The 27,007-nt window shown below is 42.4% G+C and overlaps 1 protein-coding gene across 11 annotated transcripts in view; it reads right to left on the bottom strand.

Moving 5' to 3' along the window:
• The window catches only part of DLG2 (discs large MAGUK scaffold protein 2), a 2,147,153-nt gene that overhangs the window by 64,037 nt on the left and 2,056,109 nt on the right, over positions 1-27,007 (bottom strand). For all 11 annotated transcript variants that reach the window (XM_028501170.2, XM_055091363.1, XM_024131657.3 and 8 more), the window contains one exon: positions 6,846-7,022. In XM_028501170.2, the coding sequence (XP_028356971.1) occupies positions 6,846-7,022 (177 nt within the window). The remainder of the gene's footprint in view (positions 1-6,845; positions 7,023-27,007) is intronic.

Below are 27,007 nucleotides of genomic sequence, written 5' to 3'. Positions count from 1 at the left end.
AAATGTCCACTGACAGATGAATGGATAAAGAAGATGTAGCACATATATACAGTGGAATATTACTCAGCTATAAAAAGGAACGAAATTGAGTTATTTGTAGTGAGGTGGATGGACCTAGAGTCTGTCATACAGAGTGAAGTAAGTCAGAAAGAGAAAAATAAATACCGTATGCTAACGCATATATATGGAACCTAGAAAATTGGTACTGATGAACCTAGTAGTAGGGTAGGAATAAAGATGCAGATGTTGAGAATGGACTTGAGGACACAGCGGGGGAAGGCGAGGCTGGGATGTAGTGAGAGAGTAGCACTGACATACATACACTACCAAATGTAAAATAGATAGCTAGTGGGAAGCTGCTGCATAGCACAGGGAGATCAGCTCAGTGCTTTGTGATGACTTAGAGGGGTGGGATCAGGAAGGTGGGAGGGGGACGCAAGAGGGAGGGCATATGGGGATATATGTATATGTATAGCTGATTCACTTTGTTGTACAGCAGAAACTAACACAACATTGTAAAGCAATCATACTCCAATAAAGATGTATAAATAAAAAGAAGGAAGTCAGAAAGTTGTGATTTCTACTTGGGTTGAAAGTTTCATGAATGATAATGATGATGATGATATAAGTGGTAGCTGAAGTTTTAACATATAATTATTAATGAAAAATTCCTTCACATTTACATCATCTCACTTGGCCCCGACAATAAGCAAGTGTGGTATTCTCAACCCCATTTTATGGCTGGGAAAGCTAAGACTTGAAGCTTGCCAAATTGGTAGAAAGTGGTAGAAATAGGGCCTGAGCACATATCTTTTAACAGCTAACTTCAGTGTCTGGCCACATCCACTCTGTTTGGGAAACAATACTTAAGGACCTTCCATGCCTCCCATAGCCAATGGGTTTCAACAAACATAAGATTTTAGATGGTCACCCACAATTTTAAGACCAATATAGTTCCTTAGACGTCTGGGCTGAGTTTCTCACAAATGACAACCATCCCCCTTCCTTGCATCCCAAATTCCTAATGTCCTGAATTAAATAAGCCATAGCCAAACTCAAGCAAAGAGTCACTGAGATAATACCTGTTATGACAGGCTCGCCTCAAAACTCAGAATAAATTTGCTTTTAACACTGAAATTCAGGTTAGCTAGATGTCTATTTGCAATGTTACATCAGAAACATTGGACTGATCTCTCTCCTCAGCAGTCTTTACATTCACTGCATCCCCAACAATAGTTGTGTTTTTCTACCTCAAAGGCTCATGTTGATTGCCTCTTGGGGATCTCTGCAAACCCTTCTCATGGGTAGCAGGGGATGTGGCTTATCTTTTTTCTTCACCTGTCTCGACCCTGTCCTCTTCTCCTAGTGCTTCTTGGGATACATGTGGATAGTTTATTGCCAAGATCAGTTAGGGTGGAGAAACAGGGCCCTACATAATGCTATGCTGTTTTGAGCATCAAAAGCTCAAACTCTGAAGAAAGGAAAACATGTATCATTTGAGTAAGCACAGAAGTATTAGAAGCTATGATAAACTTTACCTGTATTATCTATAATCTGTACAGTGATCCAGGGCTTAAGATGGAGCCGGGCATATAGTAGGTGCTTAATCTTTGTTGGTAAATGAATGAATGAATCATCAAGGAGGCTACTGGTTCTTGACCTGGGTGTGAAAACCAAGGCTCAGAGAGTTGAAGTGACTTGCCCAAACAACCAGTGTTTCTGATTAAAAAGTTGTTGACCATTTTACGACTTTTTTATTGTACTTGGTAGGAATCTATGTAAAAGTTTAGCATCACCTTATCTAGTTATTTTACTAAGTGAGACTCCTTTAGCAGAAATACATGATGTTAAGACCCATAGATCTTTACTTAAGGGAATGGTGGGTCACCTGTGTAGAAAGACTGAATTGCGATGAAAGGACTGACATACTTCTCTCACACTCAACAGGAAAGCAATTAATTAGATTATTTAAGCAGAAATAATCCTCTCCGCCCTGGTTTGGTCACTGACCAAAATACTGAAAACATAAACTGGATGGCAAAACTTGAGCAATCAATTCTGACACCTAGCGTCTCCAGAGAATACCACATGGTCATGCTTTAATGAGCCCAACTGTCTTCCTCTGCCTTCTCACCCATCTCCCATCTGGCGTTTTCAGGTTCCCGCCAAACACACAAGGAGGGCAGGCTTGGAGCAATGGATGGTGGGAACATCATTTGGTGCTGGGTATCCCTTTGCCTGTGCTCCATAAGGCGCTGTTGCAAGGAGAATTGAAATGCTATATAGGTTACCGGCCACAGGCTTGCAGAGAAGCTAAGTGAGTAAACCCTTATGCAATGCTAGCTGCAAGCTGTCATCTGAGAACCCAGGTGACAGTCACTGTGGGGTAGTGAATAGAGACTTGGATTAAGAGACAGTGGAACAAATCCTAGTTTGGCCCCTCAGAAACTATGTAATCTCAGAAAAGAGAGATTTTGCGCTAAAAGCCCAGGTTTTGAAGTCACACAAGTCTGGGTTGGAATTCTGCATCTGCCACTTATTAGCTCTATGACTTACGGCAGGTCACTCAACCTCTTAGGATCTCAGGTTTCATGTTGGTGAAATTAGAATATTAACACAGACTTAAAAAATTATGGTGAATTTTTTAAAAGATTCTTTTTTTAAAAAAAATTTATTTAATTAATTTATTTTTGGCTGTGTTGGGTCTTTGTTGCTGTGCGTGGGCTTTCTCTAGTTGCGGCGAGCGGCGCTACTCTTAGCTGTGGTGCGCAGACTTCTCATTGTGGTGGCTTCTCTTGTTGCAGAGCATGGGCTCTACGTGTGCGGCCTAGAACTAAGACAGCACCTTTATTTACAATATAGCCCTCATCACAGTGTAGCTGTGCCATAGTTACATGTTGGTCCTACAAATATTGGGCTCCAGGCAGTGACTGGATGATAGCACCTGGCACACAGAAGCTGCTCAAGCGGTGCTTGATGAATTGAATTTTGTCAATTCTTATTTTTATAATGTTGGGAGGCAGGATTGCATGTGAGTTAAGAGCGTTATAGCCTGGAATAAAATCCCAGTTATGCCATTTATTAGCTGGGCAGTTTAGGTAAGTAAATTAATCTCTCTCTGCTTCAAACTCCTGGTTTGTAAAATGAGGCTAATTATATTACCTTCCCCATAGGGTTGTAATGAGGTTTAAATAAGTTAATTGTAAAGGGCTTAGAACAGTGTCTAGCATGCTCTAGGAGCATTTATTTAAATAAAATTTATTTACCAATTTCTAAAAAGAGGGAGGGGAAAGGCAATGATTTTCATACTCTTCATCTTACAATTTCATAGGGATGATTAAATAGAATCATCAATAGAGAAACATTTTTGTAAAGGGTGAAGTCATAAGGGATGTTATCCATTATGAGATTTTTCCAGACCAGCTCTACGAGCTGAACTATACTCATAAAAGGGGGTAGAGAGGAATTAAGGATAACCCTAATCTAATAATAAGTCATATTGATACCAGTAACCATTTATTCTGAGCTAGTTATAAGATGCTGAATGCAGTATAAAATAAGAGTGCCTCCTTTAGAAGTTAAACATTAAAGAGCAGCCCTAGGGAAGGCTCACGATATATTATATTTTATTTTTTGTAATTTTTTTAAAAGGAATTTTTTCTTTTAAAAAATTTATTTATTTTTGGCTGCATTGGGTCTTCGTTGCTGCACTCAGACTTTCTCCAGTTGTGGAGAGCAGGGGCTGCTCTTTGTTGTGGTGCGCAGGCTTCACACTGCTGTGGCTTCTCGTTGTGGAGCACAGGCTTTAGGTGCGTGGGCTTCAGTATTTGTGGCACGTCGGCTCGTGGGCTCTAGAGCGCAGGCTCAGTAGTTGTGGTGCACAGGCTTAGTTGCTCTGCAGCATGTGGGATCTTCCCGGACAAGGGATTGAACCCGTGTCCCCTACACTGGCAGGCAGATTCTTTTTTTTTTTTTTTTTTTTAATTAATTAACTAATTTTTGGCTGCCTTGGGTCTCCGTTGCCGTGTGCAGGCTTTTCTCTAGTTGCGGCGAGTGGGGGCTACTCTTCATTGTGGTGCGCGGGCTTCTCATTGCAGTGGCTTCTAGTGTTGCGGAACACAGGCTCTAGGCACATGGGCTTCAGTAGCTGTGGCACGCGGGCTCAGTAGCTGTGGCCTGCGGGCTCTAGGCGTATTCTCTGGCTGGCAGGTGTATTCTTAACCACTGCGCCACCAGGGAAGCCCTCATGACAGATTTTAAACTGCATTAAAATAAGCGCATAAGAACACTTTGTGGGGTATGATTATAAGTGATTTTTATTTCATCTTTATACGTTTCTAAATGTTCCTTTTTTTCAATGAAATGTGTTACTTTTATAAACACATAAAACAATAATAGTAACATTTTTGGAAGGAGTTAAAATCCTGAGGAGAAAATTTGACAGAGATTCATTTACAGCCATACACACACACACACACACACACACACACACACACACACACACACGAGATGGCGGGTGGGCTACTGTACCCTTCATGAGAGAGAATACAAATATCAACATTAGAGTCACTAGACAAACTTCTTCTCCAGGCCAGCCATAGCATGGCTGTTACGATGGCCTTCATCCAAAATAGGAGAGAGAGCCAATTCAAGAATGACCACCAGCAGGCAGAAAATTACCCCAGGAGGACTAGCACTGAGAATGTTCCTTACGGGGGAAATGATGTGCAATTGCACAAATGAAGGACTATTGACAAGACTGATTAGAATCACAGAACCTCAGGGTTGGAAAGTGGCTGTAAATCATATAGTTCAAACTGTCCCACCCAAAGTTTGATTCCCTTTTATAATACTTCCTGCCACTGAATCTTCTATTATCAGAATCACCTGGAGGAACTTACACACAAATACAGATCTCCAGGACCCACTCCAGATGGACTGAATCAGAATCACTGTGTGTGGGGGGGTGGGGGGGGCATATCTAAGTCTTCATAATGTACCTTTGGTGTGAAAACCATTGTTCTAGGTCACTGTCTTCCCAGGTAATCCATATCATCTCTAGCCAGCTCCAACTACTAAAAGGATTTTTTAAAAAATGAGTTGAAATCTATTCCCACACAGCTTTCCTTCTCCACCCCATTTCTACCCTTGGGGCCATATTCAATAAGAAGGCACCTTCTTCTACAGAACAGCTCCTCAGACAGCTCTGATGAATCAATCACATCAAAGCAAACCAAAATGCATGTTGCCTTGACATTTTTTTTTTAATAAATGGAAATGGAGAAACACAGAATATATACTAGTCCTGAGAGTTACTGCTTTGGATTCAGAAAACACTGCAAACTACAAACTCAGAACACCCTCTCAAAGCAATGGCAGGCAATTATGCAGGAGCCCAGAGGTTTAAAGAACTGTCTGCTACTGGGAGATTCACAGGCATAGGCTTAGAGGGTGGGAGGGAGCAGCTGCAGAACAGTCAGCCTGCTGCCCTCTCCCTACATTCACCCTAGGCTATGTGGCCCCAGGCAGAGAAAAATGGGGGACCGGTCTTCTCTGGGGTGCAAATGCCCCACAGAGTTCTTTCTGGCTAATTTCCATCTTTCCACTATGACTGGTGCTAGCTCAGTCACTGGGTCACTGTGCATGCAGCAGCACTTGAATACTCAGCTTCATGAGGATTTTTTACATAGGTATTTGGGGTGTTTGCATACGAGGAGGGGAGCCCTTTGTAGCTCGAGAAAAGTTAGTGACTGCTTTGAATAAGCATTATTCCTGACTTTGACTTCATACCATATCTCTTTTCTAGGGCGCAGATAATTTGTTTCTCAGACAACATCTTAGTGTCAGAAGGACACTCATGGGAAGGAAAGTTCCTTTCTAGTGGTAATGGTAAGAAACCGCTGGGACAGATGAAGGATGTGGCTGTTCTGAAGCCTATTCCCGCCTTTCAAAAGCAGAGTCGAAGAAATGCTTAGAAGAGAAAGAACAAAATAGTCTTTACTTGGGAATTATATACAGAACTAATTATCTGAGTGAAAGTAGGGAGTGCTAGGTGGGGTGGGGGACAAGAGTAACTAATGCTATAAAAAACAGCTGTAAACCCACTCTTTAGACCTCACCAGATGTTTGACAGCTCGTATCCCGAGTATCTGATTTTGTTTATTTCCCCAATGGAACTGTCATTTTATTTTTTTAAATTCAAGCATACTTGATTTACAATGTTGTGTTAATTTCTGCTGTACAGCAAAGTGATTCAGTTATACATATATACATTCTTTTTTTATATTCTTTTCTATTATGGTTTATCATAGGATACTGAATAAAGTTCTCTGTGCTATGCAGTAGGACCTTGTTGTTTATCACCAAGTATCTGATTTTGGAATGGAGGTTTTTAGTCTTTTCCCATCAATATCTGGAAGTAATACACAGCCAGGACATCAGCTTTGTAAATAGTCGACTTTACTTGGCTTTCACCTGGCCCTTCTATAAACTTATCCAGTAAATTATGAACCTCTGAAGTAACCCCTCTGAGTTTGTCAGTATACAAGCTGATAAGCATAATCTTGAACACATGAAAGCTGCTAAGTTTTAGGAAGGCAGAATAAGCAGATCCTCTTTCTTCCTTTATGCTTTATCACAGTTAGCAGTTTTGGTAAAACCCTAACATGAGAAGCGTGAGAATATTTAATTTGTGTCACCTGTCATCACTGACAATTTCCCCGCAGACTGACTATCCTACTCAAATAGATATTTTGTGAACAGTTTGCCACATCTTCATCTTCCCTCACCTCCACTCCCTGGAGAGCTGAGCAGCAAATGCTCTGAAACAAAAAAGGCATTCTTACCTCCGCTTGCTGGGGATGACCCCCATCTCCTCACTGTCGCCCTCCAGCGTGACTCTCCTGGCTTGCCACCACTCATCATCAGAGGCGTTGATAACATGGAGAATGTCTCCATATTTAAAACTAAGTCCTTGACTTGGCAGCCCACTGTCCTTGCTCTTGTCGTAGTCAAACATGGCTCTGGAGGAAACGACAAGAGAGAGAACATTGCTAGGAATCTCTGGCAGCACAGATCTAGGATTCACCGTTTTGATGGTTCATTCCTGCCCTGAGAACCCATTGCCCATTGGATACCAACTCCCAGGACTAACCCCTGGAATTGCAGTCAACATTCCCACTGCTTTGGTCACAAATCACGATTAGTTCTTACTTCTCCCAGGAGGTTGCGAGGCAGGTTAGTACTCTCTCACTACAATCAAATTTTACAAATCACTAGAAAGAAAGAATGAAGAGAACCATGGCATCTTTCTGAATGCAGCATTTTGTGTTATGAACAAATCCTCTTAGATGTATCAGTCTGTAGAACTCTTTCCTTTATAAGAGAAAAATGGTAACAACTTCCATGTCCTCCCACGGGGACTGGGACCCTTCCACTCACTGGAGTATTTATTGGACTATCGCTAAAATTGGATGGTTGCAGAGGTTAATTTAATGACATTACTAAATGCTCACAAAGCAATAATGAAAATACACCTATGTTTATGTGTGTGTATATAGACACATAGATCAAAATATGAACATGGGACTTCCCTGTCAGTCCAGTGGTTAAGACTCCATGCTTCCAATGCAGGCGGGCAGGGTTTGATCCCTGGTCGGGGAACTAAGATCCCACATGCCGCGCGGTGTGGGCAAAGAACAAAAAATGATATGAACAAGATAAATTGCTTCCATAGTATACCAAGCTCTATCTCATCATTGCATGTATCACTCTGAATTGTAATTCTTGCTTTATGTATCATGTTTTCCCCACTAAAGAGCCTTTGCTGAGCCTTTGCCTAGCCCAACACGCTGTAATATGTATGATTGATGGGGTGAGGGAGTGGGAAGCAGAATTACAGTGATGATTGAGACCTCAGTGACGAGCTGTTGTCCAAGCAGCTGACAATCTGTCTCAGGTTTTACATTGTCCGCCTCCTCCTGTATCTCCCACAAATCATCACCACACACATACAACATGAGATTTCCCCAGAGAAGCAGATTTTGCCACGTCCCTGTTTATTCCCCTTTGATTCCATTCTAAGAATTTCCTTAGAGTGTAGCCACTATGCAAGCAAAACTAGCTAGATCTGGTGAACACGTCTGTCTAAAATCACTGAGGACCAAGTGTGATTCTTTTTCTTTCTTTCTTTCTTTTTTTTCCTCATGAAAGAAATGTCACATCTGCTGTCATGGCAACCCAAAAGAGCTGAAGGCAGCATCTACAGCTCTCAAATACTGCAGGGAAAGTTGAATTACTTGCAACACAGCCCCTTCTTCCATTAATTCTGTCCCCAGGTGATGGAATACGGGCTGGGTGGGGGCGAGGTCTCAGCTCCTAGAATGACTCATTTCCACCCTGACCATCTGCATCTTCTCTACCAAAGACTTCACAAAACCCCAGCCAGGAAAAGGGGACTGAGAGAAGGCAGAGACCCACTCCTGACTCTGTCACTTCTCTGGCTGGCTGATGTGACACAAATTAACATTCCTGAACCACGGGTTTTTAAATGTAAAATTAGTCCAATAACTATATTCACGTGGAGCTGCGGTGAGCATTAATGACATAACATATCGGAAGCACCCGGCCCATGGTAGGTGCTGTGTAGCATAGTACGGTATAATAGCGGCTAAGAAACGACACAGGGGCCACACAGTTAGGGCCATGTCCTGGTCCTACTACTTCTCTTCTTACTAGTCACGTAGCTGATAACCCAGGCAAGCGCTCTAGCCCCTCTCAGGCCTCAGTTCCCTCATATATAACATAGTGATGATAACAGTACCCCTATCATGGAATTGCTGTATGGATGAAATGCTACCTAAGGTAACACATGTAACGCATACACAAAAGTGCCTACACATAGTGACGATCTTTAAGTATGAACTGTTATTATTATTATTATTACCTCCTTTTCCCCTTTTGAGTGTATACTTATAAAAATCCTTTCTATGGATTCTATTCTGTGCAAAAAAGAGTTAACACAGCAATCCTGAGATTACATCCTTAAAAAGGCCTGCTTACAAGGACAGCCCTTGGCTGACATCTGGGAACTTAGTTTTTGGGAGGGTTCTTACCATTTCCTATTAAGAATGGCTTACTGTGCCTAAGCTGTTTATATAAACAATACCATTTAAGCTGAATACTTGCTTTTCCCTTGGGAGTCTGGAATTGCAGCAGGTGCCAGGCAGTGAGGGTACCTACGTGACCAGCCTGCAATAAAATCCCTGGACACTGAGTCTGTAAGGAGCTTCCCTGGTAGACAGGGTTTTACACCTGTTGTCACGATTTGTTGCTGGAGGAATCAGGCATATCCTGTGTGACTCCACTGGGAGGGGACTCCTGGAAGCTTCACCTAGTTTCCTCTGGACTTTGTCCCATGCACCTTTCCCTTCAATGAGTTTGCTTTGGATCCATTTCCTATAATAAATCACAGTCATGAGGATGACTATGCTGAGTCCGATGAGCCCTCCTAGTACATCATCGACCTTGAGAGCTGTCTTTGGGACCCCCAACACTCACTCTATAGATTGGAAGGCGTATTCACATACACTTCCTCATTTGTGACTCAATACATTCCTACAGAGAAGGCACAATGGATATAGTACTTCCTATCCCCTTTTTACAGATGAGGGGCATACCTAGCAAGGACCCCTAACTAACCCCAGGACACATGGCTTAGAGGCAGCAACCTGGGGCTGGAGTGTGTGTCTCCCAACCCTAAGTCCTAGTTCAGTGCTCTTCACTTTGTTCCCCCCCACCCCCCGCCTCAATCTGGGAGATGGTGAAGGTGGTGACAGGGTGGCAAGGATGATAATCATGATGACAACCACTACTTATGCCCATATTAGGGGGCCTGGCACTTTGTATTCATTGTCTTATTTGACATCGTAACAACCTGAAAGGTAAAAATTAGTACCCCTGTTTTATAGATGGCGGAGGAGGTTCAGGAAGTTAAGGAACCTGCCCTAGGTCACAAGTACACACATGGTAGAGACTGAATCTAGAATAAGGTTTGCCTGACTCCAAAACCCACATTCGTGGCCATTTCACTATCAGGCTCAATTTCCCAGCCTGTCGCCCTCTGGCTGTGTTCACGACTTAGCAGTAGCAGGAACTTTTAATCTTCGCTTCAGAGCTGACCACCTCTTCTCCCCCAGATCCCTGCAGTTCCCTTACTGCTCAGTTCTTGTCCCAGTATTCCTATCCTAAGGTCCCCAAACCTCTAGTTTGGCTCCAGGCTCCTTCTGGATGTAAAGCATGGGGAGTGGAGGTAGAAAAGCCATCAGGAAAGCTGGCAGATGGTGGCCAAGAAGGCAGGCTATAGGGTCCGACTGCCTGGGTTTGCAACTTTTTAACTGTGTGAACTTGAACAAGTTACTTAACCTCTCTGGGTTTCAAGCTTTCTTTTCTTTTATTTTTTTAAAAAATAAATTTATTGGGGCTTCCCTGGTGGCACAGTGGTTGAGAGTCCGCCTGCCGATGCAGGGGACACGGGTTTGTGCCCCGGTCCGGGAAGATCCCACATGCCGCGGAGCAGCTAGGCCCATGAGCCATGGCCACTGAGCCTGTGCGTCCGGAGCCTGTGCTCTGCAACGGTAGAGGCCACAACAGTGAGAGGCCCGCGTACCGCAAAAAAATAAAAAATAAATTTATTATTTATTTTTGGCTGCACTGAGTCTTTGTTGCTGCACGTGGGCTTTCTCTGGCTGCGGCCAGCGGGGGCTACTCTTCGTTGCGGTGCGTGGGCTTCTCATCGCAGAGGCTTCTCTTGTTGCGGAGCACAGGCTCTAGGTGCGTGGGCTTCAGTAGTTGTGGCATGCGGGCTCAGTAGTTGTGGCTCGCGGGCTCCAGAGTGCAGGCCCAGTAGTTGTGGTGCACGGGCTTACGTTCTCCGCGGCATGTGGGATCTTCCCGGGCCAGGGATTGAACCCGTGTCCCCTGCATTAGCAGGCGGATTCTTAACCACTGCGCCCCCAGGGAAGTCCCTCAAGCTTTCTTAACTGTAAAACTGGCATAGTAATAACACCAGCCACCTCAAAGAGCTGCAGTGAGGATTAAATGAAATAAGATATGTAAAGTATTGTAACACCAGCCTGGCAGTAGCGAGTGCACAATAAATGCTAGCTATTATTACTATGATAATTATTATTCTGAAAAATGTACTGGGATTTGAATCAGGGGATCTGGGTCCCAACTGTGCCACTTAGTAGCTGTCTTATGGACTGTGTACAAAGACATCTAAAACACCTTACTATCCTCAGGACCCAGTACAGTGCTGGGCACAAAGCAGACCCTCAGAAAGGTCTGTGGAAATATTTCAGATGACCTTTGAAAGCCCCACTTCTTTCAAGCCTCAGTGACCCTGTGTGTAAGGGGAGGGGAATAGAGACCAATCCCGAAGGTCCCCACCAGGTCAGACATTAATTCTACTGGGCTTCATTCTAGTCCCAAGTATTCTTGAGGGGAGATTTCCCACCCTTGGGATCAGCAACATGCTCTTTCCATGAGTTCTATTTATCTTGGACAATCTGCCCCTCTAGGATTATACTGATTCAGACTTGTCAGGTCCCTGAAAACAAGCAGCTGACACATTTCAGCAGTTTTTCGCTCCTTTGGATATTAACGGATCGTCACATCCGGGAAAAACGCTACAGTGTCCCATCACCTATTTTACAAAGTGATAAGCTGTTTTAAATTTGCTTTATGCACTAATTTATCACAGTAACTTTTATAAAATGCCATTAAGACTCACACTTTCCACCCAGGGTGCTTTAACAAGTCCATGAGACAAGTAGAATTAGATATGAATAATGCAACGACTCTCCCATCCCTCCTGCCCTTCCTGCATTTCAACATGTGGCGGCCCTTTGCCAACCGGGGAAGTCTAGGAAAGGAAAGGGGGGTGAAGCAGCTGCTTATCCTCATGGCTGTGCAACCTGGCTGTGGAGACCTAGGTAGCAGACCGAAATTGTGCTTTTTAAGTGTCCCACAATATGCTAGACTTTATATTCATTGTCTCCCTCAATTTACTGGGTAGGCAAGCCAGCATACGGGTTATATGCCAAGCTTTGGAGAGAGAAAAGTTCTGGGTTTAATTCCCAACTCTGTCATCCCTAGTTGTGAATTTGGGGGCCTGTGACTTAACCTCTTAGCTGACCTCTTAACCATAGATGACTACTCCCTCATCAGTGAAGCGCAGGTAACAATGGCATTAACTCACAAGAGTGTTATGGAGATACAACAACGGGATGGTGCCTGTAAAGTACCCAAGACCAGCACAGAATGAATTCCACTTTGTTAGATTACGATCCTGCCACGTAAGCATTTTTGATCTCATAAAGGAAATGAGAGTCAAAGAACCGAAATGCAAAAAGCTAGTAAGTGGCAGAACCAGAATTCAAACAGACAGATGTGTCTGAATCAAGAAGCCCGTGCTCCTGACTGTAAGAACCCAGATCGGAACTCCCGATAAGAAATGTTGTACTTAGATCTCATCCCCAAAGATTTCATGATTGGATGATCACATTGATGATGACACCGTGGACTAGACTTCAGGAGAGAGCCACATGTACTTTACTGAGCCCACATTCAGTTCTCACACTGCCCTGCAGTGCATATTTTAGCCTTGTGTTGCAGATGAGGAAACACAAACTTGGATAAATTAAGCAACATGTCCAGTGTCACACCAGCTATCAAGGTGTGTTTCAGCTGTCATGTTCTATGCCTTTGTTCTTTAAGACACTTTGGGGAAATGAGGTAACTTTCCATGTGGCTGATATTTATGTGCCTCATAGGATTGTTTGTGTTGTGAAGGTCATTCTGTGTCATCTCCCTCATCAATCCCAAAACTCCTTCACTGGGAGTTAAGTGCCTCTCTCATATACTCTTATCTCATCCTGTATTGTGTTTTTTAACATTTGCAAATTCTAGTTTGCATGAGCATGGGGGGTGGGGAAGGTTCATATTTCTCCTCTCCCCAGAATCTACCCCATAACAGATGCCCAATAAAAGTGATTTTCTGTTATTCAGTCTATCACCTATGCTTGTCACAGGGCAATCCCTGGAATTCAACAGTTTGTTTTCTTTCCTATAAGGCCTGGGCAGTTGGAAATAGCAGGTAAGGAAGGCCTGAGTGACACCCAGCATAGGCCTTCCTGTCTTTCTTAGGAAATGATGAACATATGTGTCATATGTGTGACTTGTGCCTCTCAAGTCAGAACATATCCATCCCAGGTAGAGGGATACACACAGCTCTGTACCGATTACTCCTCACATCTCTTTGAGGAGCCACCCATACCCCTGTGGATGAGTCATCGTGTCCAAACTTACTGAGCTCTATCAAGGCCACTTATTTCCCCACTAACCTCAATAATGAATTGCCTTCGGTGAGAGCGGTGGCTAAAGCCACCACCAAATCAGTCTTAGTGGATGGGAACACGTTAGCCTCTGTCAATCCTTGTAAGAGGTCATTGACCACGATGCCACTGTTTATTGAGTGACTGCTGAGCATGTGGTAGGCCTACAACATACATGTCAGGCACTGTTCTGGGTATTTATTATCTGTGATTCAAAAGATAGCCCTTAAAATGCAGGCATTGTTCCCATTTTACAGAAGGGTAAATACACTATATGCCATGGACTGTGGTATCCCATGGGTTATACCTTGTAATCATTAGTAACCTAATAAGGCAGGTTTGTGCTCTTTAAAGACACTCTTCTCAGCACACAAGTGCTTCCTTTTATGTTACAGGGTTGTTGGGAAAATGTCAATTTCTACTGGACCCAAGGAACTGGCAGTCACTGTCATGACTGAAGGTGGAACTAATTGGGCACCGACCAGAGATCCTCACAGCCTGGGCCTCTGCACAGCAGTGGCATTTTGATTATAATCAGGGAAGAAGCATCATTTCTGGGGGCAACAACTCCCTGTCCCTCTCAGTCTCTCCCGAGTCTCTAGTGCTCCCAGTTCCCCGAGGGACATGGCATGAGCCGACTTCACATGTCTAGAGGTCTGCGTGTTGATCATTTCAGACAACTCATCATCAGGGTCTCCAGGGATGGGGCCCATTCCAGGCTGCCCTCCCTCTCTCCCGGGGTGTCCTAGCATCTGTCAGGTTGGTTTACACTGCAGCGCCGACTGACAGGCCCCCCCAACTGAGGGAAGCAGAGGCAAATCTGAACCTGCCCAAAAGCAGGCTTGACAGACCACAACGAATGGTACTACAGGTTTCAGGGCTGGGTGAGGCTGTAAAGATTAATCTTAAAATCATTGTCTTTTCCCCCAGATGCCATCAGCTGGCTACTCAGAAAATGAAATATGGGAAAGAGGAACATGGCCAAGATGAATAGCCCAGGTTTTATGACAGTTCTAAAAGCTCTTATGTTCTGGCCTGGTTTGTCAGACAATCAAGATATATTAATCAAGATATTTCAGAAAGGCTGACAAAGCCCTGACTGTAGCCTTTTATTTCTGATCTGAGCTAAAAATGTACAGCAAACTTTGGTATCTACTTTTTAGGGTCTTACTGTCACAAATTAGTAAGCTTGCAGTGGAGAAAAAGAATATCCCGATTTGGAATTTCATTATTGCTGATACACAATTACCATCTAAATATTTAAATTTATACACAGAAGACTAATGTCAAGATCATGAGACATGAACATCAGATAGTCCTGGGTTCAAATAGTGGCTCTGCCATTTAAGCAGCTGTGTGATTTTCATCTCTGTACCTAGGTCTCCCAAGGCATAAAATTAGGGGCAAGAATCCCTGTCCAACAGAGTCCTTATAAGAATTACATATACCAGAGCTTTTAAAACCCAGTAAGTCCTCAGTGTTTGTTCATTGAGTCTAGAATCTAAATTTCTTCCCTGTAAATTCCACCCCTTTTTTCTAGTGTTGCTCACTGGAGCACAAACAAAGCAACCCTACCTCTGCTTTCCAATAACACTTTCTTTTAAATATTTACTGAATGACTAGTGATATCAGCTGACACATGCCAGGCCTAGAAGAAGGTGTTGGAGAAAGTTCATTTCTCTCATGAGCAAATAAAAAAGGGAAGAAAGACATCCAAGAACAGTCCACACAACTACTCCAAATCCTTAGTGGTAGTTTATCAGGGTTGGTGATTAAATTCACATACCACAAAACCAGACTATTGGATAATCACTTCAGCTCTCTCCATACTGAGTTTGTTTTGTTTGTCTGTTTGTTTATGAATTTCAGAAAACTGGGTGGAAACTACAGGACTAGACTGAGGCAAGAGAAAATCTGGAATTAGGGAAAACTTCACCTCAAAATCTCATATATGTCCATAAAGGCTCCCATTATCACCTGTTGAATGAGGGCAGATAGAGAAGACAGAGATGGTTCCTTACTCACCCAGGTAAAACACTGAGTTCAGGATGTGATTTAACTTACATCCATGGAAATGAGATACCAGTTATTTAAATATTAAATGCAACATTATTTCCAGAGTGCCTATTATGTGCCAATCATTATTATGTGCTGAGGGCTCAGAAATACACAAGAGGCTTGCTTCCTGTCCTCATGGAGCTTAATATTTGGTTGAAGATACTGGTAAGGGATATATTCATTCAGCTACTCAATTATTCATTCATCAAATATTTATTGAGCACATACCAATGATGATTCTGGATCTTATCAGTGAATGAAAACAGACAAAATTTCATGCCTTCGTGGAGCTTATATTCTAGTGAGAGAAGATGGGCAAAAAACAATAAACCTAATAAATAAGCGAACAGTATATTAAGTTAGGAGTAGCTAGTTGGTATAGAACAAGTTAAAAATAGAGCAGAGTAAGAGGTATCAGGATTTTGAGATGGGGTAGAGTTGTGGTGGTGGTGAAGGTTGCATTTGTAAATAGGCTGGTCAAAGTAGGGCTCACTGAGAAAGACATCTGAGCCGAGGCTTGAAGGAGGCGAGGGAATTAGTCATGCTGGCATCTGAGGAAAGTGTTCTAAGAAGAGGGAACAGCCAGTGCAAAGGCTCTAAATATAGTTAAAATCGAGCATGACATGCAATATACTAAGAATTAGTGTGGGGTGCCACAGGATGGCACCGCAGGATTCCCCATCAGGTGTTCAGAAAGGAGTTGATGAATGAAGGGACAATTCTCCCAGCTCCACTAGCTGACAGGTGGTAGCACCCCTCTCACCCCAGCCAACTGACTAGCCATGTCCTTCAGGCTTTCTCCTAAAGGAAACCCCTTCTGTAATAATAGTGATCTCACATCCTGAAGACTCAGGTTTCTTCCCTCAGCCTCTCCCCCTTCCTACCTCTCCTTGGAAGCATGCACATGAGCTGGGCCATGGAAGACCTTCCCCTCTTCTCTTGGACATACTCTACCACAACTCACACAGCGTAGATGGAATTTTTCAGCCAAGAAATTTTCTTAACATTGTTGAACAAGCTGACGCACTGATTGATTGGATATAAAAAAATAAGCATAAAATCATTCAGCAAATTTCAATCCATTCTTTGAAACTCATGACATTCTCTTGGAACCCTCTGAGCCTATCCAGAGAGCCTATCCATTCCCCTCTCCGTGGCAGGCTGCATCCTTGTACCTGGCCTTATTCTTGCACTTAGCAGGTGGCATTTTAGTTGTTTTGCCTGTGGGTCTACTTCCCTGCTCGACAGCTCAGCTCCTTGGGGTTAGGACAGTGTCTCGTTCGTCTCTGCGTCTCTCCCACAGGGCACAGAGGAGGAGGTGTGCACAACACAATGCTAAACTGAACTGAATCGAATCAAAACCCATGTTCTGTGACTTCGGAACATGACTTCACCTCTTTGGGTCTCTTGCTGTTGCCTCATGTGTAAAATGGGATTTAAAATACTATATTTTATCACCCTTTTTTCATCCTCATATTTCGAAAGTTAGGATGCATCTTACCATCAACGCCATCTTGTAATTTAATGGACAGCATTTTTCCTTTCTTGGTGACACACAGAGTGCATCTTATAGTCAATGACAACCTAGATTCACTGAAACATGTTAGGAACCATCTCACAGTTGTTGTGAAGATTGATTAATTATGGATGAAAGGCCCTCAGATCAGTATATGCATATGTGTGTGTGTGTGTGTGTGTATCTGCTGTTGTGTTGTTATTTATTGTGGGTCATGTAGGGTCACGCTATCTTTCTCTCCTTCTTCTGTACACATTTGCAAACCCCTGTGGTGTTTTCTGCTCAATGACTGTTCAGAAAGTGCTCACAGGCCAAATGCTGTGCTATATAGCCTGACTTGTTCAGGAAGAGTTCTGTTTAGCAGTTTTGCTTAATTGAATAAAGTGTCTGTAGGGAATGTCCCAGATTTGGCCAGTAGTTCATGAATTTAGGGAAAGAAAAAGGAATAATAATATCCGGAATATCAGTGTTTATACTTTTAGTGTTTATAGATTCTGTGAATCTTGTTAGTATCTTATTCCATCAGCACAATCTTTTAACTTTAGCACTAAAGTTTTCATGCCAGGGCATTTTCCATGCAACTAGTGTTAAGTCATTCATTCATTCATCTATTGAACACCTACTACATGCCAGGCACCAGGATAATGGAAAGTGTCAGCCAGACCTGGGAGACTCCTCAGCTATGCCATCTACTTGCTCTGCGGCTGTAGGCACGGTCCTTAAATTCTGTTTCTTAACGTGTAAAGACTAATTTCTGCCTGCTGTGTACTGAATGCCTGTATCCCCCACAAAATTCATATGTTGGAACCTTACCCTCCAATGTGGGTTCTTTGGGGGTAATTAGAATTAGATGTGGTCATGAGGGTGGATTAGTGCTCTTAAATGTCATGAGAGAGCTTGCTTTTTCTTTCTCTCTCTACCATGTGAAGATACAACGACAAGTTGGCAGTCTGCAACCTGGAAGAGGCCTTCACTGGCACCCAACTGTGCTGGTGCCCTGATCTCAGACTTCCAGCCTCTGGAACTGCGAGAAACAAATTTCTGATGTTAATAAGCCACCCAGTCTACGGTTCTTTGTTGCAGCAGCTTGAACTGACTAAAGACACTGTCTAATAGATGTTGCTGGGATGAAATGAGGTAACACATGTAAAACTCCTACGGCACCGTGTCTGGTATATAGACACTTGTTAAACTGCAAGAATAATATGTACTGGCACAGAAAACTATGTTACAACTCAACTTTTATGGGGTGTAGGAATGAATTTAGTCCCAATTTTCATTTTTAGTATCAATCTATTTAACATTTATCTGGCTGGCTCTTCCTAAGTGCCAGGCTTGGGGCCAGTGGTTCTATTGGCAGTAAATGGAAGGAGAGGTTGGAGTAGAGATGTTTCCTGTGGGCTGGAGTGCTGGGCAATGGCTCGCTTTCCCTAATGCTGTTTTCATTCCATTTGGTGAAGCGATCAGATAGTCCTGTGGGACTGCTCTAAAACAGCCAATACACGTAACTTTTAAGTGCCTGACACCATGCATTCATTCTTTCAGCCGTAGTTAATGAACACCTATTATATGCCAGGCATTATGTTAAGTATTGGCGTTTTAGTGGTGAACAAGAAAAGCAAGACGCCAGTTTTGGAACTGAGGAAAGACAGATGTAGAAGAAATAATTACCAGTACAAAACATATTAAAAAGCAGATGAGGAAATAACCCATGAGAATATTCAGTGGAGAGAAACAGAACCTACTCTGGGAAGAATGGGTTAGGGAGGCTTCCAGGAGGAGGAGCTATTTAATCTGAGACCTTCAGGATGAGTGGATGTAGGCAGAGGCAATATGTATTCAGAGGCTCTGAAGGAAGAAATAGCAGGCAGTGAACTTGAAGGAAGACCAATGTCCTGGATGGCCCAGGATGAGACCAGAGAACAAAGGAGAGGCCGGGTCCCAGAGGGACCTTGTGAAACACTTTCTCCTCCTCACAGTGTTGGGAGGCCATTAGAGAATTTTAAACAGGATAGTGAGTTGATCAGATCTGCATTGAAAACATCTTTCTGGATGGAAAGTGTAAAATGGATTGGACAGAAGTGCACTGGGCAAGAGCTGATGCCGAGACCTCAGATAGCAGGCTGAGGTAGTAATACAAATGATGATGGCTTGACCAGGGTGGTGGCAACAGGGTGGACAGAGGTTCCAGATATTTACTTTGGCCAGTATCTATCTGTCTCTGTCCCTCTCTCCCACCATAATCTAAGGGCAATTTTTTCAAAGTTTTATTACCAGAATAAACGTGTTTTTTTTTCTTTAAAAGAAGGCTTCTGGAAACATAACAATTACACCTCTGATTGAAAACAGGGAGGCGGGACTTCCCTGGTGGCGCAGTGGTTAAGAATCCGCCTGCCAATGCAGGGGACACGGGTTCAAGCCCTGGTCCGGGAAGATCCCACATGCCGCGGAGCAACTAAGCCCGTGCACCACAACTACTGAGCCTGTGCTCTAGAGCCCGTGAGCCGCAACTACTGAGCCCACGTGCCACAACTACTGAAGCCCATCGCCTAGAGCCTGTTCTCCACAACAAAGATAAGCCATAGCAACGAGAAGCCCGTGCACTGCAACGAAGAGTAGCCTCCGCTCTCCGCAACTAGAGAAAGCCCACACACAGCAATGAAGACCCAACGCAGCCAAAAATAAATAACAAAATAAAATAAATTAATTAAAAAACAAAAAGAAAGAAAGAAAACAGGGAGGCAAAAGAGAACTTTTGGCCTCTCTTCCACTCCAACTGCACAGCAGCCAAAAGGCCCCTGAGAAGAACGCTGGGACTCCTTAAATCAGAGCGTGAAAATCTCTAACCTAGTACATTACTCCCAAGCACTTTAAAATGAAGAAACCTCTCTCTTCTTTTATTGATGTTATGACACCCCCAAACCCACCTCCAATTCCTCCAATGTCTGTTTGCTTTCAAAGCGGAAGCCTGATGAAAATTCTCCTTGGAGCATTTTGGGACAGGTTAGCAAGGCCTCCTTGAAATAACTAGAGATACACCAGGGTGTTTCAAACTCTAATTACAGAACTCTGCAGGATGGAATTGTGATTAGTTTTCTCTCAGAGAGTAAAGAGCATCACTCAGAATGCATTTCAACAGATATTTATTGCATGTGTTTTGAGGAGAAGACCCTTTTCTGTTCTCAGAGGTTGTTTATATTGACAAGCTGAAGACAGCTCCTTAGAAGAACAAAGTCCTCTTGTTAGAATGTCAACACTTTCTAAGCGAACAAGAGAAAGCTGTGCGGCACATTCAGTGGAGCGTGTGTATGGACTGAGAGGAATCTGACAGATAGAGAAACATTTCTTCTAATGAGAGGAGGAAGGAATGAGAAACTGCTGCTTAATACCATTTTTCATGTTAGCCAAGGCTGGGCTTTGATTTGATAAAGAAGCCAATGGGAAACCCTCAAGTTGGCCAATCAGGTCTGATTGAAGTGTGTAAATTGGGCAGGAAAGAATGAGGCGAACTCGGCCACGATAGTTATTCCTAGAATAGTCAGCACCCAGTGGAAGGTAAGCTGGGATGATGCTTAAGGTAAGCTTGGGGAAGATGTCTGGATGAGAAGCCAGAGGGGAGAACCATTCAGGCCACCAGGCTGAGCCTTGGAGAGTGGTCCTTTGAGCTAGCGAGATCCACAGCTCTAATCATCAGCCCGTAATGTGAAGCCATGACTGCCCTTTCCCATCTCACGTGATCATTACACTGCCTGCGGACCACCCTGGAAACAGCCCCCTGTTCCTTTACTTGTTCTGTTTGCTCTCTCTTCTCACCTGGGTTCCGTTATTTATTAAGTGCTTCTTAGATGTCCACAATACTGTGCTCAGTGCTGAAGGTAAAAAATGAGTAAGATGGTACCTTTGGCCTCACACAATGTATGAGTCTAGTAGGTTAGACAATACTGTCAGCAAATCAATTATATTTAGTTTACTAAATGCAACAGTAGAAGCAGTACAATTTGTGGAGGAAACCAAGTGCTGCCCATGCTGAATGATGAGTGTGACTCTCCTGCAGTCACCCACTTCTAATGGACTGGCTGGATCTCACGCTCTGTAAGAACACAAGCTATTTTTGATGGTGCCAGGGGTTGAGCCACAGAGCAAAAGGAAACGTTTTGTAACCTAAGCTCTTGGCAATAACTTTTAAGGCTGGAATTTCATCTGTCTTTAGGAACTTCCCCATCACCTCTGATTTCAGCAGGGATATTTGATACAAGCGTCAGAGAAATAGTAATGTCTAGGCTCTGCATCATGGCCATACATTTGGCTGGTGTGCTTTTTGCCTTGAATGAAAGGTTGGAAATGATAAACGAAACCCATAAACAGGCTTACGTTGCTCATAGGTATTTCATCACTGAGTTTTAGGCATAACAGCAACTGGCAGTGGAATAATTAGGCAAGATGCATGCTCGATACCCATCAGAATTGCCAACAGAAAGAAGGTATTGGGTTTTAAAGAAATGCCGTGCAGACTGGTAATTTGGGGTAGTAGGGAGCAAGATTTCCTGTTTTACAGATGGGTGAGCATCCTAAGGGAACCAACTTGTTGTGAAGTTAATCAAGGTAGACTGTTTGGCAAGAAAGAGGCTCATTGCCTAGGACAGATTTAGATCAATTCTGGCAGGAAGGAATATCCACAAGAGGCTGTTTTCAATTTCATTTAATCAGTTAGGAAAGATGGAGTTACTGACATCAAGTGGGAGAAGGATATGAAATCTATAAAGTAGGGAAAGAAATGTGTATTCGAGTGAAGTAATTTGTCTGATAATCCACAGAGATGTGGGCTTTTGTAATTTCATGATAAAGTCACAAAGTTCATGATTTCTCTAAATTGGCTCTAGAGGTAGTCCCTTACTTAGTCCAACGTCTCCCACTGGTATTTCTTATGTTTCCCTGCTCTCTCTCTCTCTCTCTCTCTCTCTCTCTCTCCCCTTTTGTTGTTTTCAAAATCTGATACATCTGATAAATAACTCTTCTGTGGCTTTAAGCCATATAATGTTGTCTTGATAAAACTGTTAAAGTTTAAAACTTTTAAAATTTTATTGGTGTGTTCTGTCAGTCTTTTTTGACATATGACATGAAAATACCAGTTATGCATTCTTTTTCCAGGTAAAGATGCCTTAGTCTATCTATTATCTGATAGCATGGGGTTCAAGAGGAGGAGGAAATGAGGAAGGAAACTAATGGTTACTGAGCACCTGCCATTGGCTAGACATTAGAGTAGGCACTTTACATATGTTGGCATTAAATACTAAGAGCATTATGAATTTGTTATTAATCTCTCCATTTTACAAACTGAAAAAAAAGAGGTTCAGAGATATTAAGTAATTTGACCATGGTTACCTAGTAGGCAAGTGGCAGACCTAGGAATTGAACCCAGATCTGTCTGTCTCTTGTGTCTGGACTGTCCACTGTATATCTGCCTCTGTATGGCATCTTCTCTCCCAGAGAAAAGGATCACGTCCTTAGAGCTCAGGATATGATTGATTAATTAAAACACCTACTTTCATGTTAATATCCATTTATTCAACTTACATGAGTTAACCACATACTACATGCAAAAAACCAGTGCTGGATGCTGTGTGTGTGTGTGTGTGTGTGTGTGTGTGTGTGTGTGTGTGTGTGTGTGTGTGTAAAACATGGTCCTTTCCCTCAGTGAGAGTCTCGCCTAGAGTGGGAAATAGTTATGTGCACAAATAATTATAAGACAAGGCATAGGTCAAGCATGCATGAAAGGATGACAAACAACATGCTACTGAATAAACTGAAGAAAGATTAACATTAGTTCCAATGACCAAACAAGGTTTCAAGGAAAAGGTGGTGTTTTGCACATGCATTGAGGAATGCATATGACTTGGCCAAAGAAAGATGAAAATAAAGAGCATTAGAGGCTGAGGAAAAAGAATAAACAAAATCATCAAGTTACAAAAGAATGGTTTGGGTGTAATGAATTATCTATTGTCCAGAACCCCTGGAAATTACTGAGTTTGCTTGGGTGTGTGGTGGGAAATTAGGTTGGAAAAGTAGATGGAGGACAGTGTATGGAGGAATTTGAAAGCCCTGATGAGGAGGTTAAGTGCCATTCTGTATGTAGAGAACCCTACTTTGTAATCTCATAATCCCATCGTGCGTATGGTTAGACTCGAGGGCAATAGTAGCCATTTATTCTTTTATGCATGGATTCAATGAGTGAATTTTGAGAAATGAAGCAGGTGGCTGGAAATTAGAATTTACACTTATGAGCAAGTCAACTCTAGAGACAGATTTAAGTTATTAGCCCAGAGTTGATCACTGAAATCATGTTTGGCCCTCTACCCTTCTCTCTCAAATTAATAGAGAAACCCCAAGTTTTAGCCAAATACATTGCTATGTAGCTAAAAGACAACATTTCTCATATTTCCTTGCTATATCCATGAAACTATGATCCAACAAACAAAATGTAACCAGTAGTGGTATATGGTACTTCTGGAAAATCTACTTAAAAGGAAGAGATCATATTCTTCTGCCCTTCCTGCTTTTAGCAAAGCACATGTGATAGCTGGTGCTCTAGCTGCCACATTGGACATTGAGGACAAGGATCTTACCCTGGAAATGGCAGATCAGTATACCGGAAGGAGTCTGGAGGTTCCTGAAAAATTTGTGGACTGCCATATGAGCCCTGAACAGCCTACTGTGATGCTTCATATATACATGAGATAGATAGCAACTTCCTGTTTAAGTCACTGTTTTTTTGTTTTTTTTTGCTTTTTATATGTAGTCAAACTTAATCATTTCTGATATATAACGAAATTAGAAGAAATTGCCAAGTGAGAGTGTAATGGGAGAGAGGAGAAGCCTGAGGACTGAACCCTGGAGAGAATCTACATTTGAAGAAGTTCAAGAACCTGGAGAGTTCACAGTCAAAGCCAGATTAAAGGTGGAAAGTGTATGTGAGTTTGTGTGTGGGGGTGGGTGAGAGATGGTGGTGGAAGTTTCTACCCAGTCTAAAAGTCTGTTTCCAGAAAGAAAAAACAAAGGGCTGATGGTGGAGCCACTAAAAACTAGGGTGATCCAGGCTACTTCCACGACAGAGGACTGGATTATGCAAGGCCAATTTCTGCTCCTAACTTTCCAATCATTTAATTCACTCCATCTCCCCTGGGGTAGAATGATCAGGAAGGACAGGAATGTCTAAGGAGTTTCCAGAAGGTCAAGTGGGGGAAAAGCATTCCACCACAAATAAAACAGGGCCTTTGATTACAGCTATACTTGAGAATAAGTCTACCTTAAATCATTCTTTTGCCCTGCATTTGGTACCATAAATGAATGCCCCTTCTCTGTTCTAGTAAAGGCTATATGAAGTCCTAAACCTGCCTACTGGTGATTGCAAGGGGAGAGTGGTGAAGAAGTGGCCCCTGCCCGCTCACCCCTGCACTCTATCTATGGCTCTGCATCCCGCAGAGCTTCAGATCCAAGCGCTGGCAGCCATTTGTAAGGAGACTTCGCCAGGTTCTGCAGATAAAAGGTAATTCCAATTTTCCTCAAAGATTAAAAGCCCTATTATTTGTACTGTAGCTTAGGGGTAAGGGTTTCCCAGATGCTCAAGTCTGTTTGTTAATTATTATTTTCAGAGTGCTGACAAGTTGTTGACAAAGCATGTTATTCAGTCCTCATGGTAACCCCATGGAATAAGCAATTTTATTCTCTTTTATTTATAATGAAACCCAGAGAAGATGATGAAGAGAAGGTAGATGAGGAAGATGATAATAATAATATAAATAGCTATCATTTACTGAATTACTACCAAGTACAACGCAGAGTGTTAGGAACATAAATTTTTTTTAACATTCACAGCAATTCAGCAAAGCTGGATTTAGTAGATCCATTCTATAGATAATAAAATTGAGATTCTAAGAGTTGAAGTGACTTAAAGGTCACACACTAGTAACTGGTTGAGTCAAAACTCTTAACATCTCTGGCTGCAAATCCTTGGGCCTCTCCCCTACACCACAGTGAACATGGCACTAGGGAGCAAGCATTCATGGTACACTGAGACGTACCCCTTGCCAGGATTTTTCTTCACATAAACATCGTAGCTGACCCTGTGATGCCCCAGGAAGCTGTCATTTACCCATCTCCGCCTGGGGGAATTGTTAGGGGGTGAAGATACTAATGAGACACTCAGTTCACTGAGATCACTGAAAGAAGCCTGAGCTAGAAACACAAGGCTATAACCTGCAATCACTATTAAGGCTTTTATTTGAATAATGAGAAGAATGTTTAAAGAGTAAATTATGGGCAAATGATGGGATTTAATTAGTTTATTTCATTATTATTATGCCAACAGAATTATTTTACATCGTTTCTATGCAAATGGGTGCACAATTTAGTTCAATCTGTGTTTTCGGTGTACTGAAAGAATAAATAACTAAGGATAACAAAGGATAACAAGAGAACCATTTGGTAAGGTTTAAGTAGGTTTTTCCTTTTCTCCAAAAACTGACTTTCTTTCATGTTTCTTTTTACTCTAATTAGAAATCAAAGGTAAACTAACATGGACCAAATGTGTACAGCAGACTCTAGTTCTTCACACTTCTTGTGCATCTTATTAATCCACATTCGGTCTGTAGGATCCCATTAATGGGTTGCTCCCTGCACGTGGGGAGTTGACAGTAATATCTTCCCCCAATTCTTTACTACTGGGTTTAACTTTGAAACTTTTAAATTAAATGGTCTTCGATCATGCCCCACACTTGAAGCGGTGCAAGGTCTTTTAAGTAAAACCAAAAGGAGTTTAGGATGCTTCTGACATAGTTTCTTAATAAAGAAAAGCCACTTAAAGTGTTAACATAGCATTAAGTGAGGATTTTGAAAGTTCTTGCTTCATCTTACCTGCTTTCTGTATTCTAAGAGTTGCAGAAGAAATTCTAAAATACAACCTTTTGTAAAACTTGATGAGGGGACTGGCGGGTAACAATCATATTAAGAGCTACGTTTTCTTAAGCAACTACTGTGTGATGGGCTCTCTGCGAAGCAGTTCATAGCCATTATTTGAATTCTCATAAGAACCCTACAAGGAAGTAGTTTTTTATTTTTACCCTTGTTTTGTAGATGAGGAAATTAAAGTCTAGAGAGGTTGTCCATCTTCAGTCAAGATTCATCTGATCAAAAATGAGAGCTTATCTTACAGAGCCATTGTGAGGATTAAATGAGATAGTGCTTGGCACAGTGCAGGGTTGCTGTTTAAATCAATACTCATCTTATCTTGATACCCCTTTTCAATATTAGTCTCAAGCATTGCACTGTCTCCTTAGCATTTGAGTTCTTGAAATACTTCTGTCTGAGAGAAAATGACAGTGACATGATTCACTGTTTCGATTTAATTTATCAAACAGAAGATATTTGGTCTGCTGGCCATAATTTGCTGGTTGCTCACCATGGACCAGTTCTAGCATATTTTTGGAAACTGCCTGGAAATTAGTAAGATGATAGTAATTATGTGTATGCTTGGGGGTTTTCTACGCTAAAATCATCAGCAGGTATGTCCATGTTAGGTATCGTAATCTTAAAATGTATGATTGTCCACTAATGACAAGATGAGGTGTTAGTTTTTGATTCTCTTTCTAACTTCCACCCAACCATTTATTTCAGCAAAATATGAAATTCAATAACTGAAAATTGTAAACATGAACAAGTATCCTGAGACGCTGTAGGCAGAAGTAAGATAGAGGGCCCTGGAATGGGGTTCAGAAGCCCTTAACCTCAGTCACAACTCTCTCCCTGATCACCTGGGTGGCCTTGCTCAAGCCACTCCTCCCCTAGTTGCTTCTCAAGGTCGTCACTTGTAAATAGAGGACACTGTATTCTGGTAGCTAAGTTCCCTTTTTTCTTTAACCTGACATGATGAACCAGAATGGAAATTCTGCTATTTGGCAGGTAATGTGAGGGCTAGAAAGGAAAGAAGCCTGGTATCTGTGCTTGGTACCTGGTACCTGGACCTTACTGAGGCACCTAACCTCTC

The sequence above is a fragment of the Physeter macrocephalus genome, chromosome 16 (genome assembly GCF_002837175.3).
Source record: "Physeter macrocephalus isolate SW-GA chromosome 16, ASM283717v5, whole genome shotgun sequence".
NCBI lineage: Eukaryota > Metazoa > Chordata > Mammalia > Artiodactyla > Physeteridae > Physeter > Physeter macrocephalus.
Note: the sequence above shows the minus strand (reverse complement) of the source record. Positions and strands in the feature narration are given on the sequence as shown.